This window comes from Dermacentor silvarum, chromosome 4 (assembly GCF_013339745.2).
Source record: "Dermacentor silvarum isolate Dsil-2018 chromosome 4, BIME_Dsil_1.4, whole genome shotgun sequence".
Taxonomy (NCBI): Eukaryota; Metazoa; Arthropoda; class Arachnida; order Ixodida; family Ixodidae; genus Dermacentor; species Dermacentor silvarum.
The window spans coordinates 151,008,789-151,029,232 of record NC_051157.2 but is presented as its reverse complement, the minus strand read 5'-3'; the positions used below and the strand labels follow the sequence as shown (position 1 = coordinate 151,029,232).

At 46.8% G+C, this 20,444-nt stretch overlaps 1 protein-coding gene across 1 annotated transcript in view; it reads right to left on the bottom strand.

Annotated features, from left to right (window-relative positions):
• Positions 1 to 3,786: 3,786 nt before the first annotated feature.
• LOC125945041 (uncharacterized) overlaps positions 3,787 to 20,444 on the bottom strand; it is a 39,563-nt gene continuing 22,905 nt past the window's right edge. The window contains exons 3-4 of the mRNA XM_049666596.1: positions 7,780 to 7,895; positions 3,787 to 3,850 (exon numbers count right to left, since the gene is read on the bottom strand). Coding sequence (XP_049522553.1) covers positions 3,787 to 3,850; positions 7,780 to 7,895 — 180 coding nt within the window. The remainder of the gene's footprint in view (positions 3,851 to 7,779; positions 7,896 to 20,444) is intronic.

Here is a 20,444-nt window from a genome sequence, read left to right as displayed (position 1 = left end):
TCCGCGTCAATGGTAATGTCGTATTGGCCGTGCAGCAACCGGAAAGGAGTGAACTCAGTAGTTTCTTAAACAGTAGTGTTGTATGCGAATTTAACGTAAGGCAAAACATTGTCCCAGTTCTTATGGCCGCTGTCCACATGCATGAAAAGCATCTCAGCGATCGTCTTATTTAACATCTCCGTATAAGACCGTCTCCGTGAGCAGAAAACTGATCTATCTGGTACCGTGGTTTTGCGACTTTAACCTTGGCTGTAATTTTATTCCTTAATTGTCTGAATTCTTCTGTTGCAGTTTTATCATCAGGGTATGCTTTGTACTTTCGTAACAATATGATTTCCAATATGATCCAGGAACTATTTGGATTCCTGCGTTTAAACTTAAGCTTCTTTCGCACGTTCGAATATATTATACTGAATTTTTCTACAGCTAAATTGTACAGTTCAGTGTGGATGCGGCCCAATAGAGAATTCCAGTCAACGTATTTTATTTCCTTTGAGATCATTGTTCAAAAACCGGCTGTGCTCAGTGGAGTCCTGTACTGGTGTATCAGTGCTGCCTAATACTGTTATTGCTACGATTTAATGATCGGCCTCTTTTTTCCTGATAATACTCTAGAATGTTTTCTGCCGATGTTGTAGCGCATATGTGATCAATCGTGGTTTGCGTCTGCTTGTTACCAAGGATCTCCCCTCCAGTGAAGCCTTTTATCGTGTTTTTCATACCAAAACCCACCAGCAGAGGGAGACAGTCTGCACTTCCTTGTTTAGTACTATTTGATGTGTCAATGTTGAAATCGCCCATATTGCCACTCAGAGTATCGTTTAAGCCGGGGATCCTTCCAGCCACAGGGATGAGTACGTCCAGTATAGAGATGGGCAAAACGGCTCACTTCAGTGAGCGGCTCGGAACGGCTCAGCTCACTGAAATGAACCGGTTCATTTGAACGGCTCACCGGTTCACTCAAACATGTAACCTGTGTTATGCAGATTCTATAGTTATCTGGCTTTGAAAAAAAACGGTATATGCATAATTTAATAACCGTGTTATAAGTATTTTCGCTGTGTTTAGATAATATATTTACATATATTAAAAGCGTGAATTTTTAGTTGTAATGAAACTTTCTTTTCTTATATTGGGGATAAAATGCTTCTGATACTGAACAGGCAGAATGCGACGTACTTTTTTCAGAAAAAAAAAGTATGTAACTTCATCGTCATTACAGGAGCTTCTCTTTTCTTGTGGTACTTTAAAATCAACTTTCGTCAAAATACGAACACAAAATGATTGTACATTATTTTTCAACTATATTCATTTATTCGCATACGTACGTTCACTATAATATGAGTGAGCTGTAACGTCATGCAAAATTAATGTAGAAATCCTTTCTTGAAGTACAATACAAAAATCATACGAAAGATCCACAAAACTGCCGCACGTACCTTTTGTTTATTTCCTTTTTTTCGTTTTTTTTTTTTTCTTCTCTTGAGCGCACGCGCGATGCTGGCGATCATGCCAGCATGCGCCAGGACAACAAAAATGAAGTTCTATAACAACACAAGAGATCATTGGCCTTGTTTTAATGACGTGCCAATGATACACGCTCACAAAATGCACTGAAGTGGATGTCATGGGTGGCATTCCATGACTACACTAATTAGCACAAATTAAGACCCGGACGTAAACTGTACGTTCACCTGTTGTCTTTAAAGACACGGAAGACCCTCTTCGACATGCTATTGGACCAGAGTACGATGTGCGAGCGGTGAGAGTCATGAGACATCGTTCGAACCGCAGCAGGCAACAAACGGTACCATCCTTTGCCAATTAAGGCTTCTTTACTTCTCACCTCGGTGGCATCGGGTGCCACACGATCGGATGCACAAAAAATCGCCCCCACCTCCCCGAAGGAAATCGTGAGGAAATGCGAATGCATTTCTTGTGCCGAGAGTACACGGCGTAGTAATTTTAATGGCGTAAATTAATGACGAGACGAGGATTTGTACCGTAACCATTTATTTTCACATTCATCAGCACCTGTTTGTGTTGTCATTGTACCTGACGGCCATAATCACAGCCTTGTGGTTGCTAAAATGTACAGTCAAAGGGTCATTGAGAAGCATGCGCACGTCACGGCGCAACCTTGCCTTGCGTTGCGATCTTCGGCTCGGCGTTGGCGTTTCGCAGCGGGTTCCCGAGCACGGAGTTCGGTTTCGGCATCACGCGCTCTTCGCTTCGCAGCCTTGTCTTCCGCTTCTTCACCTCCGGTTGATGATGACGTTGAAGCTACTGCAGTGACGTCACCTCCAGCGAGAGGTGTAATGCTCGGGTTGGATTGTATTACACTTCCTGCTAGGGGTACCGTTGCCGTCAGACATTCGCCTTCATCCACTTCTGCCATCGCCTTGAGAGGCGCCCAGCCAGCGAACGGTCGAGAGTGAGGCGCGCGCTTCACTCCATTTATATGTACGTGCGAGCGAGCGAACGGGAAAGTGGGGCGCAGGGAGGAGAGAGAGCGAACGGCGAGAGGAGCGGCGAAGCACTACACCTACCCTCTCCTACACTCTTTCCACACACGCGGGAGCTCCGCCAAGTTCCCGCGATGCGAGCGCCCTCACACGCCAGAGCGCGCTCCTCCTCTCCACTCACTCTCCGCTACTCCGCCCGCACCACGAGCTCCGGTTTCTAGGGGCGAGGATAAGCGCGCGCGCCCGCAGCTGTTGCTATGGGAGAGGGAGTGAGAACGGAGAGATAACACCTGCTGGCGCGCGGACACCGACAGACGCCTCATATGCCCCGACTAAGAAATACATTCGCATTCAAAAAACCAAAGGGACTGCTGCTCACGCCACACACTGCGAGCGAGTAACAGTAGCGCGAGTCTGCCCACACCGGTCACCATTCGTCGGTCAGAAATTGAAACCTCGAAGCCAAGCAGAAGGCCTGGCTCTGACGGAACGGTTCGGCACAGCTCATTCAACGAGAGAGAACCGGCTTCCTCTCTCCGAAAGAACCGCCGCTCACTTACTGAACCAAAAGAGCGGGGGAGCCGTGGTTCAGTAAGTGAGCGGCGCTCAGGAACGAGCCGGATCTTTTCAGCCGCTCTTTTGAAGAGCGAGGGAGCCGTGGTTCAGTAAGTTAGCGGCGGTTCTTTCGTTGTTCAGCCGAAGGCGAGGGGGTGAAGGCGACTCTTGCGAGGAAGGGCGGGAGGGTAGTTGCTTTCTCGTACCGCTAATAGATGGCGCGGAAGTCGCACCGAGCAGAAGACGCGGCTCTGACGGAACGCATCGGCACGGCTCACTGAACGCGACAGAACCGGCTCCCTTTCTCCAAAAGAACCGCCGCTCACTTTTACTGAACCACGGCTCGCTCGCTCTTTAAAAAGAGCCGCTCACAAGATCCGGCTTGCTCCTGAGCGACCCATTTCTAGTCCGGTAGTAGGAGAGAGAGAAAGGGGTTCATTTTACAATAATTACAGTGGCCCCTGATACGGAAGCCCACTCCATGCAGAAGCACTTCGACTGTCTGACATACTACAAGTTGATCGCCACTGACTGACTGACTTCTAGTTGTCGGCTAGAGGTTCCGCGTTTGATATTCTCTGTCTAGGTCAACTTAATTCTTAAGACTTGTGCATTCTGTTCTAGCTCCAAGTGTGCCTTTGTAGGCTCTCGCTTTGCCTGCCTTTAGTCGCGCGCCTTTGGAGCCTCAGCCTCAATGCTATCAGATTGCTCATCAACCCATGCTATCAATTCAGCGCACTGAAGCTCCATGCGCTCACTCAACGCTCTATGTACCAACAAACTCATAGCCATCACTCTCTGCCACGCAGACTTGATCAAACGGCTTCGTACTGCCGTAGCGGAGACCATTTGGGTTGTCAGGTTCATAAATTATGATTTTGGTCCCTGATTGAAAACCTCAGTGTAAGAATAACGGAATCGTTCGCGAGAAGAAATACTTGTTAATAAAATTAAAATAAACAAATGCAATCAAGAAGGGTTAAAGAGCGATTTCGGGGGGGGGGGGGGAACGTAGATAAGGCGAAAGTAAAAATTCAATTCACAAACACCACACAAGGTTGTACACAAGTCCCACAATTCCTGACAGTTCCTTCAGCTCATCTCATTGTTTGTGACCACAAACTAAGGAACGATTGCATGAACTTATGCAGTGAAGGTAGCGAGTCGGTGTAACAACACAAAAAGTCCGTGCAAAGATAGTGGCTAGTTGAAGAAGGGATGACCTCTAAACATCATCCACGATGGGCTAAACGCAGCGCGTTAGAAATTAAGAGGAACAGGATATTTCATGTAGAACGCTGGAAAGAACACGTGCGGGTCTCGTTCGAGGTTGAGGTTGTTGGTTTCCTCGGTCAAGCCAATAGACCTCCTCCGACCGTACAGAGAGATCAAGCAACCTCTCTGTCACCCTTCCATGGCAGGCGGCAATTGCGGATCCGGATCCGGATACTGGCGTTTGCCTGGTGTGTGACGAGTAAACACATTTTGAATACGACTAGCCAGGATCCTGCGGACATGTTGCTGAAGTAGTTGGAGCTGCTGAGTGGTTACAGACCTCCATGCAAGAGCTTACATATCGCCGACGGACACGGGGCTCACGACCAGAACACTGCATGTGCATCTTCGGGCGGACAAGGCCGTAGATACCGGCGCCGTTCGCACCAACCGTCTGCTCCGGTGATGCAGCCAATAGACTTTTCCATCGCCACATGACGGCACGTCTTCGCCGACTCAACCGTGAGCTGAAAGAACTGTTAGAACTGCGAGGACTTCCGCTGAACTTATGTAGTGTAAAGGATTTCAATTTTCATTTTCTCCTTATCGAGGTGGTTGTCTTTAAACCACTCTTTGTATGGTTTCTCGCTCCTTTTTTTATTTTTACGTGAATAAGAAGTATGTCGTTCTCCCCGACTTCATTATTTTATGTACTGAGGTTTCCAGTCAGTGACCAAAATCATATTTGATGAACCGGACACGCCACCCTCATCAATACCAAGGAATACGTACCCATTATGAGCGCCAACTTCCGATGTCATCTAAAGAAACTTCTCACACTTCTCTCACTCGGGTCGTACGCATTACCGACGGCAGCACAATTGGCGTAGTGGCAAAGTACACTGCCCGCAGAAGCATTGCTGGTCGCCATCCTTTTCACCGTGTTTGCCACCGCCTGCATTACCTGATACCTGGCATAGGCTTTCTTTTTCATCATATTGCGATCATCGATTGCTCCGCAAATACAATCCACTTCGACCTGCCTCAGCTAAAAAAATGAAATTATAGGATTATACATGCCAAAACCCCGATTTGTTTATGAGGCACGCCGTGGTGGGGCACTCCGGGAAATTTGTACCACCTGGGGTTCTTTAACGTGCACCTAAATCGAAGTACACAGGTGTTTTCAGATTTCGCCCCCATCGAAATGCGTCAGCCGTGACCGGGATTCAATCCCGTGACCTCGTGCTTAGCAGCCCAACACCATAGCCACTAACCAACCTTGGCGGGTCTGCCTCACCCACTGATTCTACCTCCAACTGATTTTGTTCATGTGCCACCACACGTCCTGAAGTAGATCAAGCTATCGCCTTCGCCGCCTGTTCCGGATGATGATTACGTTGCAGCCCCAATCACTTCAGTTGTTCTCAAGCACGTCACCATCCCTCATACCGTACCGACGAGTATACGTGCCTTCCCGTGGTAAATTTTAGCCTCACTAAGCAAGTGCTACCATAGGGAATATCCCTGTCCACGATCCGTATTTTAAGAGATCGCTGCGTTGAGGTTTTTGCTGTCGACGACTCCTGTGAGCTTTTCAAGTCTGCCAGTTATTGTGACGATGACATTGTAAGGATGATTGCCCGGGGCATCTTGCGTGGCGCACATGCAATGCACACCGGAGATGCTCAGCCAATACGGCGGCGAGCCCACCGAGAGTGAGCGTCGGAGCGCCAATTCAAAATGCAGGAGCCGACAAAATGAGCCATCGTCATGTCCCTGGGCGGCACCTGTCGTGTTAGTGAACAAACACTACAAGTGGAGATTTTGTGTTGACTATCGCCACCTCACTCGCATCACAAAGGTATACCCACTTCTTCGTATGGGCTACGCTCTTTATTGCCTCTGTGGTGCCAAGGCTTAGATGGGGACCATATGCTTTGCTGAAAGGCCACGGCTGAATGTTTCCGTGTGCATGTTTGCGGGCAAGCGCGGGAGTCCTACCTATCTACCAGTGCCGTGGGGTCGTGGGGTGCAGAGCTGTCTCTGGCGCCACCAGTGGAGCGGTAATTTCTTTACCCTAGTGCCAAAACACCCTCTGGAAATCTAACCGGTCCACTACGAACCGGTCCACTAAATCAGCTCGTCGGACCTCCATTAGTTGTAACATATGTTAAGCACGTCAGTTTCCTAATGCGTGAGTAAATGTAACTTGTGGATCGGTTTTGTCATTTGCGTACCCTAGTGCTACCACAACCTCTGTAGCGTACATATGATGTTTCACAAACTACAGTGTGGCTGTTTGCCTGATACATCCTAATCGATTTTATTGTTTATCCACTGTGATGGCATCTTTCACACGATGTTAACATGTCTAAACACCAGTGTTGTTTCGTTAGATAGCAATTATACGGACACTCCTGGCGCATTTTAGCCGTCGGCGTCACCGTCACCGTGAGGTTCCGTACAAATTGCAAGGTCGATAATATAGTTGCAGCGACCCGTATGCTGTATGTGCGAGTGAAAGCGTGCAAAGGTGAGCCGGACATCGCGGCGCAATCTCGCACGCGCAGGGAGGAAAGCAGGAAAGCAGGGACGAAGCGCGCCGCCTTCCATCGCGCGCAACGCTCCTGGGGGGGGGGGGGGGGGGGGATTGTAGGAAGCTGGGGGGGGGGGGGGGGGGGGGGGGGGACGTTCTTCACCACGCGGCCCCGGCGGCAGTGCGCGCACTCGGCAGTACCCGGGCCTCTGTATCTTGAAAGCCATCTGCGTCGGGGACACAGTCCGCCATGCGCTGTGTTTTCCCGGCTTAGTTCGCCTTGATGCGAGACGCAGCACGAAGGTCCATTTGCGCGAGGCTGCCGCCGCGTTTCCTCTCTCCAGCGTTTCGACAGCGAGTTTCCGTGGTCATCGAGTGAGATGTGTTAATGTTTCCTTGTGCGCGCGTGACACCATGCTTGTTCATTTAGTTATTATGCCTATGTTTAAAAGTTCATACGGCCGATAAAACCAATACCCTTACTTCGTATAGCTGTCCACTAATTTGCTATCGCAATGGATACTTTGCTTTTCGGGAGAAACTGCGATTTTCTATATCTACCTGGGATACTTATTGGTGCAGGTTGAGCATCTTCTTTTTGCCCTCCTCAAACAATGTTGATTTCTATCATATTGTCATTAGTCATATGCAATTTTGAATATAGCCGACAATATCAATAAATATAAGAGTGCCGGTACTGCGAATATTCTTTTCAGGTTCGTACGGATATCACGCGGCCCTTTGCATCACGCTGTCAGCTGAGGTATCTCGGATGTGTCATACGCACTATGCGACTAGTCGCAGGAATTGACATTCATCTTCGCACATGTCCAAATTTGTTTCATCTCCATTTCCATTTTGTAGAATAACACGTTGCGTGCTTTAAACGGCAGTGCCGCAACAACTCAGTAATTACAAATGCGCCGTATGATTCAGGAGGAGAGAGCGTTTGGGATTTGGCGTAAATTATTAAATACGCGTATTTTTCTTAAATCATATACCCACCTCAGTGCCCTTCCAACGAATTTACCGTATTTCGCCGTCAAAAGCCAATAGTGGAGAATGGTATAGCTTGGCCGTAGTATCGGGTTTCTCTTGTCGTCCATAAGCCTGGAAAGCATCTGCAGGAAAAACAAAAAATATGAGCAAATACTTAAAATTATAAACGTCTCTACAATGCCCTTATAACGTGAAGTTAAGTACTTTGCTCTGTAGCCATCGCTTTATTTGGCTGAAAGTGTTAGGGTATTAGCGAAGGCATGCTCTGTTGAAAGCAAAAGTGGTCTGTTTTTAACTATTCACGTGTACTTACCACTTCAGAATGCCTTTGCGGCGTCACTTCAGAAATAACACGTTCTCTTGCTAGTTTGTATGTGGGCTTCGTTTATGTATTCTAAATATCAACATTAAATTTTATATTTTTTTTCAGCTAAGGTGTTTATTAGTCTATGAATATTAGACACCACTAGCCTTGTGTTCTTGTTGTTGTTGTGCTCTCGGGAGATTTTCAAGCGAAGCTTGTTATAACTCACATATTTCGTGGCGTCCATGTACGCAAAAAACTACCATCATCAGCATTGGCTCGAATTGGCTCCACTACCGCATGTAGGATTCGGTATTGGTCTGCACTCGAGAGGCGAGTTCTTGTTTCGCGGCCCGCTGACGACCATCTAGCTGACCGAAAAGATCCCGAAGTTTCTGCTTGCAAAGGTCCCAGCTTGTGAGTTCCACTTCGTGCGTGTCGTACCACACGCGATCTGTGCCTTTTAGGTAGAATACAAGGTTTGCCAGCATCAACGTCGGGTCCCAGCGGTTGGAGGCACTGACGCGTTCGTACCAGTTCAACCAGTCGTCTACGTCGGCATTGCCAGTTTCGGTAAACGTACCGGAGTTACGAACTTGCGCTAAGGTGACCGATGGTGTTGCAGACGGCGAAGCAAATGCAGATGACCCACGTTGACTATCCAGTAGTCCAGTCTGCGTCGACATTGCCTTCGGTCGCACGTGGAGTCCACTGCGGAGCTCCGTGTTGTCGTGGCGTTACCCAGCACTTCCACCAAAATGCAACAAGGAAAGCGAGATCTAAAATATGTATTTACATGAGCCTATCTACGCCTACAACAGGCAATATGGCGAAATCCACAAACGAGCCGAGGCGCGCCTTCGTCTTCCTTTCGCTGCGTCCACGTGCGCGTGCTGGGGTAACAGTCCCATGACAATATCATCACTCCAATTGCTGACGTACGTCTGCTGCGCAATGTTACTGTGCCACATACCATCGCCACATTATCAGATAACTGTGTGTACCTCCCGCTACTAAATTTTGGTCTGATCCCCCAATTGTTGCCCCACAAGACGTCGCTTGCCCAACACACCGCTATAACAGACCATGACGTCAAGGTTGTCGCCATAACTGCTCCTGAAGAAGCTGAAGTTTGCCGGTCACCAAGTTCTGACGGCACTATTTTTTGAAAATGATTGGGTCATAGCCTTTTGCCTTACCAGGCTGACGCTGTCTGCCGGGTTTTGGCCTCATACAGCGGCATTTTCGACATCCATGATCGACCCCTGGGCCAGACTAAGATTGCCACCCACCGAATCAACACTTGTGACTCTTTGCCTATTCACCGTCGACCTTACCGTATGTCCGCATCAGAGCGTGAAGTGATTCAAAAAGAAGTGGCCAAAATGCCTGCGAAAGACATTATCAAACCACCATCTAGTCCTTGGGCCTCCCCCGTCGTATTAGTAAAGAAGAAAGCTGGCTCCTGGCGTTTCTGCATTGGTTATCGGCACCTCAACAATATCACCAAGAAGGGCGTGTGCCCTGTTCTACTTTCACGTATTGACGAAGCCGTCGACTGCCCCCGTGGTTCCACCTTCTTTTCATCCCTAGACCTTCGATCTGGGTACTGGCAAATTACTATAGACGACATGGATCGCGACAAGACCGCCTTCGTGACTCCTGACGGCCTTTACCAATTCAAGGTCCTGCCTTTCGATCTATGCAATGCACCAGCCACCTTTGAGAGAATGATGGGCACACTGCTTCAAGGATTTGAAGTGAAGTTGAAGTTGAAGTTTATTTCAGGCAACCAACAATACATATATGTATATGTACACACATATACAGTTGCCTAGGGGACCAACGAAAAGGCAAAAAGCCTGACAGGGCGCCTGCCCCTCGAGAACCCAAATTCACCCCCAAAAAGACACAATGCACAGCGTTACAGTTTGGCAATAGCTATTACAGTGCAGAAAAAAAATGGTCATAGGACAGAAGAAGAAGCAGTTCAGTACAGTAACGCTTTTGTACGTAAACAATAATTTTCACATTTAAGGCACCAGAAGGTATACAAGTGAAATCAAAAATAGGACATCGAATGAATTGACCTTAACGACTTCCAAATGACACAAGGTGAAAGAAAAAACAACAGCAAATACTTTTGACAACATAAAACGTGAACAAGGTTTATGTTTGTATTGATAATAAATATGAATGTACCTTGCTTTTAAAAGCACGGTATGAACCGATCTCCTCAATCAGCGTAGCTAGAGAAGGGTGTTGGTTTAAAAAATGCGGAATGTGATAGCTCAGTTTCTCGGTTCCGTAATTTGTGCGTGGTTTTTCTTTCCTATAAATGTTATAACGTAGGTTGTGGCAGTGGTTTTTCGCAAGATACCTCTGAAAAAAACCTGTAGGATTAGATTTTACTTGATTGTAAATGACCATCGCCAACTTTTATTTCATGACGTTTGTAGTGGTTAGTATTTCATGTTTTTTGAAAAGAGACGCCGTATGAAACCTGTGTGGTACTCCTTCGATTAGTCGTATAGCTTTCTTTTGCAAGACATGAATTTTATCCGTGTTTGATTTAGTCGTACTATCCCACACAAGAAGGCAGTAGTGGATGTGCGAATGAACTATTGTGTAATATAGTTGTTTTTTTTAACCATTGTGGAAGCAGCTGTCGTAATTTACAAATAATACCCGTAGATCTTGATGTGCTGGAGCGGACGTAATTGGTGTGCAAGAACCAGTCTAAGTGCTCTTGAAAAAGTACCCCGAGAAATTTATGTGCTGTGACGCGTTCAATTTATTGCCCCTCAAAAGTTATGTTAGCTTCTCTTGTGATAGCCTTATTACATGGGCGGAATAAAACATATTTCGTTTTTTTAGTGTTTAGTTCTAGTCTATTATTTTTTAACCAGTCAGATAGATGTCTCAACCAAAGATTTGCTTGTTGTTCAAGAATATTGAGCGCGTTATCAGAGAAGAATACATTGGTGTTATCGGCGTATAGAACTATGTCGGGTGTAAGTGGTATGTTAGGAATGTCGTTAACATAAATAAAAAAAGCAAAAGGCCTAGGATTGACCCTTGTGGAACACCACATGTGATTTTACCCATGTTGGATTTAGTGTCACTAATCCCAGTATATTGCTGACGATTAGTTAAATAACTTTTTATTAGTTCTAAAGCCATTCCCCTAACTCCGAATTTAGGCAGTTTTAGTAATAAGATATGGTGCTTAACTGAATCAAAAGCCTTCTTGAAGTCGAGAAAGACCCCTAGAGTGAGTAGTTTATGTTCAAAATTGTCAAGTATTTTTTCTTTAATGTCTAGTAAGGCCGTTTCAGTAGATTTATTCTTTTGGAAACCATATTGTTGTTTTGTGATCACCTTTTCCTGCAGTAAATAGTTAGAAAGTCGTAAGTTTATCACCTGCTCAAAAACTTTAGAGAATATAGGCAATAATGAGATTGGCCTATAATTATTAAAATCATTTTTATTACCACCCTTAAAAATAACCGATACCCTGGCGACTTTTAAATCATCAGGGAAAATACCAGAACTGAGAATTATGTTACATATATGCGATAGTGGCTGACTTATAAAGTCGGCAACTGCTTTAATAGGCTGGGGCTTTAATTCATCTACGCCACATGCGCAGTTATTTTTTAATTTTTGCAATAGTGTGTATATTTCGGATTCAGTTGTGGGGAACAAAAAAACTAAGGATACAACATTGTCAGTGATGTACGAAGTATAGCTGCTATTTTCGTCAACACAGGTCCATTTAAACCGTCGACCATTTAAATGGTCGACGTGTTTATGTTACTTGGACGACGTGATAATTTTCTCGCCCACTTTCGCAGCACACCTTGAGCGACTTTCGACCATTCTCGCAGTTTTCCGACGATCTGGCGTCCAGCTAAATTCCCCGAAGTGCTACTTCGCTCTTCGTCAAATTACTGTACTGGGCCATCTTGTTGACGCTTCCGGTGTCCGACCAGGCTCCGAGAAGGTACGCGCTGTCACGAACATCCCCGTTCCACGATATGTCCATGATGTTCGTAGTTTCGTGGGGCAGTGCTCCTACTCTCGCCGTTTCGTAAAAAATATCGAGGCACTCGCACGTCCACTCACTGACCTTCTCAAACAAGACGCCCTGCTTTGTGGGGGTCTTCTACAAGCTGATGCCTTCTCTGAGCTCACGTCACCCTAACGACTCCACCTATTCCTGCACATTTTGACCCAGCTGCTCCCACAGAAGTGCGCACATACGCTAATGGTCACGGCATCGGTGCAGTTGTGGCCCAAAACCAACGAGGCATTGATCGTGTTCTTGCGTACGCAAGTGGTCTCCTTTCGAAATCTTAACGCAGTTACTATATTGCAGTACGGCAATGTCTTGCCCTTGACTGGGCGGTTTCGAAATTCCGTCCTTACTTGTATGGCCGCCCTTTCCGTGTTGTCACTGATCATCACGCTGTCTGTTGGTTTTCTTCACTGAAGGACCCTACTGGACGACTTGGTGGTTGGGCGCTGTGCCTTCAGGAGTACTCTTACTCAGGTACCTACAAGTCCAGCCGCCTCCATCTGGACGCGGACGGCTTGTCCCGCTACCCTGTTGACCAGTTGACCAACCAGACGGATCAGATATCGAGCCTAACCCTTGCGTCATGTGTATGCCTCAGTTTCTCCAGATTCGTGACGAACAACGTCGTAATGCTTAGTTGCGATCGATCAATGACCGTCTCGAATCTAACGACGCGTCACTGCGCATGTTCGTCCTCGTGAATGGCACACTTTATCGTCGTAACGGCCGATCAGGTGGCTCTGAGCTGCTTCTCGTTGTGCCTAAACATCTGCGCTCAACGGTCCTTCATGAGATCCACGACGAACCAACTGCTGGTCACCTTGGCATATCTCGCACGTACGACCGTGTCCGGGGCCCCTTCTTTTGGCGTGGTCTCGCCCGGTATGTTCGACGTTACGTGGCCTCCTGCGATAAATGTCAACGTCGGAAACGACCTGCCGCAACCCCTGCTGGACTGCTTCAACCGCTCTCCATCCCGGCGGAACTATTCATCAGTGTTGGTTTAGACCTTCTGGGTCATTTTCCTGAGTCAAATCGCGGCAACAAGTGGGTCGCCGTTGCTATCGGTTATGCGACCAGGCATGCAATCACTCGAGAGCCTCCAATCACTCCAGCACTGCTACTGACTTTGCCGATTTCTAACAGCGGAGCTGTTTAAGCCTAGCGTTAGTCTGTAACATGCAAACATAAATTGTGGGCCGATCCCTGCGGAAATGCAGAAAGGGTCCAAGCGCAATGGCACGTAACCCTGTGAACTAGAGAAGGTGTTTAATCCTAGCCCAATTACGTGGCCAATACCTTGCGATAGCCAATCGATGGCCAATCAATAGGTAATCGATAATAAATCAATAATCAATAAATTCCGGAAATTGCTGGGGGCGACTTGGTAGTGCTAGGTGCCGATCAGCTCCGCTGTTTCTTTAGCCTTGCGCCACTAGTCCAAGTTACGCTAATAACTTTTTTTGCTCCACGATGTTATTCTACACCATGGCCCCCCTCACCAGTTAATCACATATCGAGGCCGCGCATTTTGTCCCGAGTAATCGACTACCTTTTGCGCTCCTCAACGCAGCAAAAGTTGACCACTGCCTACCATCCCCAAGCAAATGACTTCACCGAGAGCTTAAATCGCACCCTCATGGACATGCTCTCAAAGTATGTTTCATCTGACCACCGTGACTGGGACCTTGCGCTACCTTCCGTGACCTTCGTCTACAATTCATCACGTCACGATACCGCCGGTTATTCACAATTTTATATGCTCTTTGGCCGTGAACTGACGTTACCTATGGACACCCTACTCCCGCCTGCTGCCGCGCCACCTAGTGAATATGCATGTGATGCCATCGCTCCTGCCGATCACGCGCGTCAGACCGCCCGCTCTAGACCGTCGGACTCGCAAACGACCCAGCAGCGCCTTTCTGACAGCCGGCATCACGACATTCGCTTCTCACCCGTTGCCTTAGTTCTCCTGTGGTGTTCATTCTGCCGTGTTGGCATGTCCGAGAAGTTGTTATCTCGGTACACGGGTCCTTACCGGATCGTCCGCCAAGGTAACGGACGTCACCTGCGAGATTGTTCCTGTCTCTCCGACTTTGCCGCCTGCGATCGCTCCCAGTGACATAGTTCACATCAGCAGACTGAATGCATACTGCCCTCCTTTTAACAACAATGTTTGAAGTGCACCGAAAAGGCGCTTCTACCGCCGAGGGTAATGCTACGAAGTTACCACAACCCAAGAGAGACATTCTGCTTGGAGCAGATGACCAAGAACACGGATCTGTCTGGTGCGCAGGCTGTCCACCATCTTGGCTACTGTATATCTCAGTGTAAATACACTAAATTGTACGGCCTTGTATCGTTTTACGTAACAATATTGACGCCTTAGAGATTCTGAAACACTAATCACTTTAGCTTGACTTAATATTTGCCTTTAGTGTCCCTCTAATGATATACCAATATTATTATGGAGCATGGACTACATATATAGAAACTGTGGTACTGAAATTTTAATTTGAATAAAATGTCCAATGTTTCTCCATATTTTCCTGCATATAGGTGACCAGAAAAACTTCAATTTTTTCAAAATTGAAAAAAGACAGGGCTAATACACTGCAGACACGGTGGCTACCCGGCAACTACCTCCTTTCATAATATCCCTAAATTTGTAAAGATACACTCCCCCACTCTATGCTTTTCATGGCGACAATTCTTAAGTGCTGTTTCTAGTAATATTGACAAAGCTGCGTAAACAAAAAGTGCATTGAGCACAGCCCCGCAATGTTCTTATCGAATTTTTAATTTTCAATTATAATATACATTCAGCAGATACAGAGCGGCATGCTTTCGCGACATTCAGTAAATTTCAGTTTCAAGGGGCCTTGAACCACCCCTCGGCCTTGCTGAAATAACATAGTTCGCGGATAGCATACGCAGCTGCGAATATCTCAGTCAAGTTTTCCTGTCGTATGCGGTGCGTGGAGCTCGCAAGCGGAGCGCGAAGTCACCTTTCTCCCAAATGCTCTGTTTTCGACAGACTTCATGATCCTCACTCTATTCTGGAAGCATTATTTCGTAATAAAGCGGATCCCCATACGCGGCTGCTATTGGTAGCTGCGTTCGGCTACGTTGCGCAGATACCGCGGCCGCCGCGGGGCGCCGCCACGAGTTCACTGGCTAAGTGCACTGCGGCTCGCTGAGGAGAACCACGTTTGGCTTACTTTAGCGCATTGTAGGCACCTAAATCGGAAGTCGTGGCCTCTAGGTTAACATTTAAAATGCAATTTGAACTGCGCGCCACGGTGACATTTAGAAGGCGGAGAGGCAGAGCGTTGCAGCCACGGCCCTCTCCGCCGTAGCCTTCGCAGCGCAAGGCATTGAAGAAGGAACGGGAGCGCAGTGGAGGCCGTGTTTGATTGCCAATAACTCCGCTTCTGCCTAACGCACTGAAGTGCTTTTTGCGGCTAAGTATTTCCGAAATAGCCTATCCTCACTTCAAATCCGTTTCTCCACTTCGATAAAAAGCGGTTCAGGGTCCCTTAAACTTGCACTGGCATAGGGCGATTGCGCTGTTGAGCCCATCTAAGAATAATTTCTTGCTGATGGCCAGCGTCATGTACGATGCATTCGCCCAAACACGACTACATTTTACAGAGAACCACCTATCCGCCCTTTAGTAACAACGAGGCTAATACAACTTGAATCAATTCTGGCAGGAACCGTCTCAAGATGAATGTCGACGTTAATGCGATTAGCATTTATTTATTTATTTATTTATTTATTTATTCATTTATTTATTTATCACAGTACCCTCAGCGCCAAGAAGGCATTATAGAGGGCGCGGTCACACAATACAGAAGTGACAATTTAATAATACAGGAGCCAGGACATCTGGAAAGAAATTCAGAGCCCTTCCACTACTGTGAAGACGGAAGCCACCGAAGCTGTGACAATGGTGGGCCTGCTATAGTGAATATGGCTACAGTGAATTAATTATTATTATTATTATTATTATTATTATTATTATTATTATTATTATTATTATTGACTATATTGAGCGTGTTCGGTATGTTCCTCAAAGAGCAAAGACACCGTCTTGTTTTCCCCCGGCGTGATGGCCAAGTAGTGCGTTTGCGGCGCCAAGTCCACCCCATCGTGATAGACTAGCGTATCAGCCACAGCGTTCATAGCCGCGGCACACTGCACGGCTTCATCAGGATCCATACGTCAGGATCCTGGAAGATCTGGTTCAAGCGAGCGTCCGCCCCGCAGCGAGTCGAAAGGGCCACTGCTGATAACAGCGCTAGCGCGATCTCTACGTCACGAGACAAAGGGGCACAGCGATTGGTGGGACGTGCCGCCGCCAAGTATCGCGACACTTGTGTAAGAGGCATAGGCGGTGGCGAGGGGTATAACAATCGGCTGGCTATCCATCATCCGTTTTGACACCTGTGCTAAGCCATAACTGGCGGATAACCACCGCGCACGTGGAGGGAAACCACCACGCACATGGAGCCAAATAAAATACCGATGATGATAGTTTTAGATGTGAAGCAGCTTATGGCGGGGGCTTTGTCCGTCCCTCCTTCCGTCCCGCGGCGTCCCACACCCCCACCGCGCATGCGCGTCCTCTCCCCCTCTCTCTCCTCTCCTACGCTCCCCCCTTTCTCTTCTCTAGGAATCCTCTACTCTACGGAGCGGCGCGCACGACAAGGGGTGCGAGAGCTGCATACTCCGCTGGGGGCGCCACGGTAGTTCCGCGGTATGAAAATGACGGAGCGCGCGCGCCTCATTCTCTCTTCTGTGCAGCGCTGCGATGAGCGCTCGGGCCGCTGCCGCGAAACGGGAGCGGCGACGTGACGATCCCGAACTTCCGGCTCGCGAAGCTGAAAGGAAACGTGAACGGTGGCAAGCGGACCCTGAACTCCGGGCTCGGGAAGCCGAATCGAAACGTCAACGTTGAGCGGTGGATCCAGTGGCGGCGCGGCAATGCGAGCCGAATCACAACGCAAACGTCGAGTGGCGAAACAAGCTAACCATCTCCCCGCTGCTTCGCATCCACACATGGTTCCCTTTAGCGGGAGATGGAGTAATTTTTTCTACACGCGGACATGATCCCGGTGAACCTAGCCCTTAACAGTTTCGCTGTAAAAATTGTAAAAAAAGAAGAAAAAGCAAACAAACGAAAAACAAAGACACACACATAGACGCACTGATCACAGCAGCGTCAAAAAGTCATCATTAGAAACAGTCATTGCAACATTCAGCAGTAATTGATTCCAATCTGAAATTGTTCGTGGAAAAAAATGAATTTCTGTTGGTATGATCAACTCCAGGAGAAATGTTGCGTGGGTGGAATAGATAGGTGACCCGTTTTAAGCCTGTTCTAGAACAGAGTATATTATGAAACATAGTTATTATTAGTTTTTTCCTGAGCGTGAAACGAACCTGTGAACTGCTGCTCTATTATCGCGCCTACTTGTTTGTTTGAGTGATTAAACTTGATGTTGATGGCTTCTAGCGCCCTTTCCATCCTTACATTGTACATCATAAACAACAGCAGGGTTAAAGGGCACCTTTGTCTTAGTCCTTTACAGATATCAACTTTCTCCTATTGTCTCATCCCGTCTCCCTCAAAGAAATTTTTTTTCCTATGTAAATCTCCCTCAAAAGTTCTGTACAGTCGTTGCCCTATGCTCTCTCCTTCTGCAATATCCCACAAAATGTTGTGGTTAACGTTATCATATTGTCTGGCAATGTCCAAAAAAGACAGGTATAACAGTCTCTTCTTCTTGTAGCCTAAAAAAAACACATGGACGTAGAAGAAGACACACACAAGCGCTATGCGTCTCCGTTCTTCTTCTACGTCCGTGTGTTTTTTTGTTTGTTTTTTGCGCTACAAGAAGAAAATCTGCAAACATGTCACACCAACAAGCCCAAATGTCTACACTGATAACAATCTCCTTTCTTCTCTCGATAGTGCAATACACTGAGTAAGAACAAATTAGTTGACATCCAGACGCCTACCGATAATAAATCTATTTGCGAGTTCTCCAAATATGCCATTATTATCTGTCCATGGTTGCGGTTTTATCTTATTTGTCAGCATTTCTAACCTGTATATTACCAATGTACTTGACCAATGAGTGAGTTCTATCCTTTCCCCCTTACCTTCGTAAAATACATTCATTTTAGTTTGTAGCCCACTGCCTGGTATTTCCATATATTGTAAGCTTTCTTTTTCTACTGCTTTTAACACAGCTTCTTTACACTTTTGTCCCAGTCAAATAATCAGCCTAACAAGAACCTCGTCAAACTCTGTGGCTATGTGCTTTGTAATTAGCTCTACGGCTCCTTTCCAGATGAAATTTCTCAGCAATAGCTCCTTTTCCATCGCACTCATGCTCTTCTTTATTTCAGAACCCACCTCGTCGCTGCCTTTAAATAATTAAGCTGTTATTTTTCCGATGTAACTTAATGCGCCGTCCCCTTCCATTTTGATTCCATCTCCTTCTATGATACGTTCAATTGTACCAGACTGTCTGCGTAATAAGTTAATGTGGCTCCAAATATTCTAAGTGCTGCTTTCTTTTTCTCACGCATTTCTGACAACCAGTGGTCACTTTCACCTTGACTCCTTGCTTGAACCAGTATTTGAACCATATATTTTGTTTCTCCCGGTGCATTTTCTACTTTCTATCTACTTCATCCTGTGGCAACATTGCTTTTTACCTCCCTATGCTCTCGTGATGTTTTCCGTAGTTCATCGATCGCTTTTCGCATCTGCTTGCTGCACAAGCTTCCTGGTTTTATTTTTCCTTTAAAACAAACATGTTCGTTCTCTTTCCTTATTTCTGTTGATACGCTTAGCAGCTCAGTGTTCTCCCACTCCTTGCTTTGTGTGTTGTCAAGTTCTTTCTCGGCTCGCGTGACCATATTTGTAATTTACTTAGCGTTCAAATTCCTACTGGCCCATCTTTTCAAGATGATGCATTTAGAGTTACTCCATGTGCTACTATACCATTACTCGTCGATTACCAGTTCTCTCAGCTTATTCCAAATTCTGACAGTCATCAGACAGTAATCAATGGTGATTGCCTTTTTCCGGCTGTGCATGTGATCTAACCATCACGTGCAAGCTCCGTATCGACTATAACCAGCTTATGCTGCTTAAAGATCTAGCATTACCTTCCCGTCGTAGCTTGTATAACCGTCTATCCTTTTGTATGTGGGTATTCATGTCAGTAGCAGGATACTTTCAGCATTATTACCGAAATCTCTTATATCAGCCCTTAGGCGCTCCACTGTCTTGATTCTTCGCTTTGCAATTATTTCCCGCGCTGAAATAAGTTACGCGCGTTCATGTATTTCTTACAGCGAAGCTGTTATAGGCTATAGGTTCCAGGATATCGCGCCCGGCAACTGAAGTAGACAGATAGATAGACCATAAGTAGACCAATAATTTGGGCTCCACATGAGTCGTAGTTTGGCTCTATGTGCATGGCGGTTTCCCGCCAGCTGTGCCTTAGCACAGGTGTCAAGACGGATGATAGAAAGCCCACTGTTAGAACCCTCGCCACCGCCGATGCCTCTTTGACGAGTGTCGCCATGTTCGGCGGTGGCACGTCCCACCAATCGCTGTGCCCCTTTGCCTCGTGGCGTAGAGATCACGCTAGCGCTGGTATTAGCAGTTGCCCTTTGTACTCGGTATGGGATGAACGCTCCTTTAACCACATCTGCCAGGATCCTCACATCAGGATCCTGACGATGCCGTGCAGTGTGCAGTGGCTATAAGCATTGTGGCTCATACGCTAGTCTATGGCGATGGGGCGGAATTGGCACTGCAAACGCACTATTTGGCCATCGCGCCGGGCGAAAACAAGACGCCAGTGTCCTTGCCCTTTGACGAACATGCCGAAGGCGCTCAATATAGTCAATAATGATAATATATATGTATATTCACTGTAGCAATATTCACTATAGCAAACCCACCATAGTAACAGCTTCACTGGCTTCCGTCGTCACAGTAGTGGAAGGGCTCTGAATTTTTGCACTCACTGTGCTTGATAAGCAACCTTGCGCATGACCCTTCGAATGTACGCTTTCCTGTTTGGCTCCTAGATGTATGAGCATTCAGACTCCCCGTCACTTTCTTTATGACATGGTTATGTTGCACCCTTCCCAAACCTAATTCTCAGTCACTGGAGCCTCTTTTAACTCTCTAAGGTGTGTTTCACTAACTGCATACACGCCTATTCTTTCTCAATTTAAGCGCCTCCTCCTTCT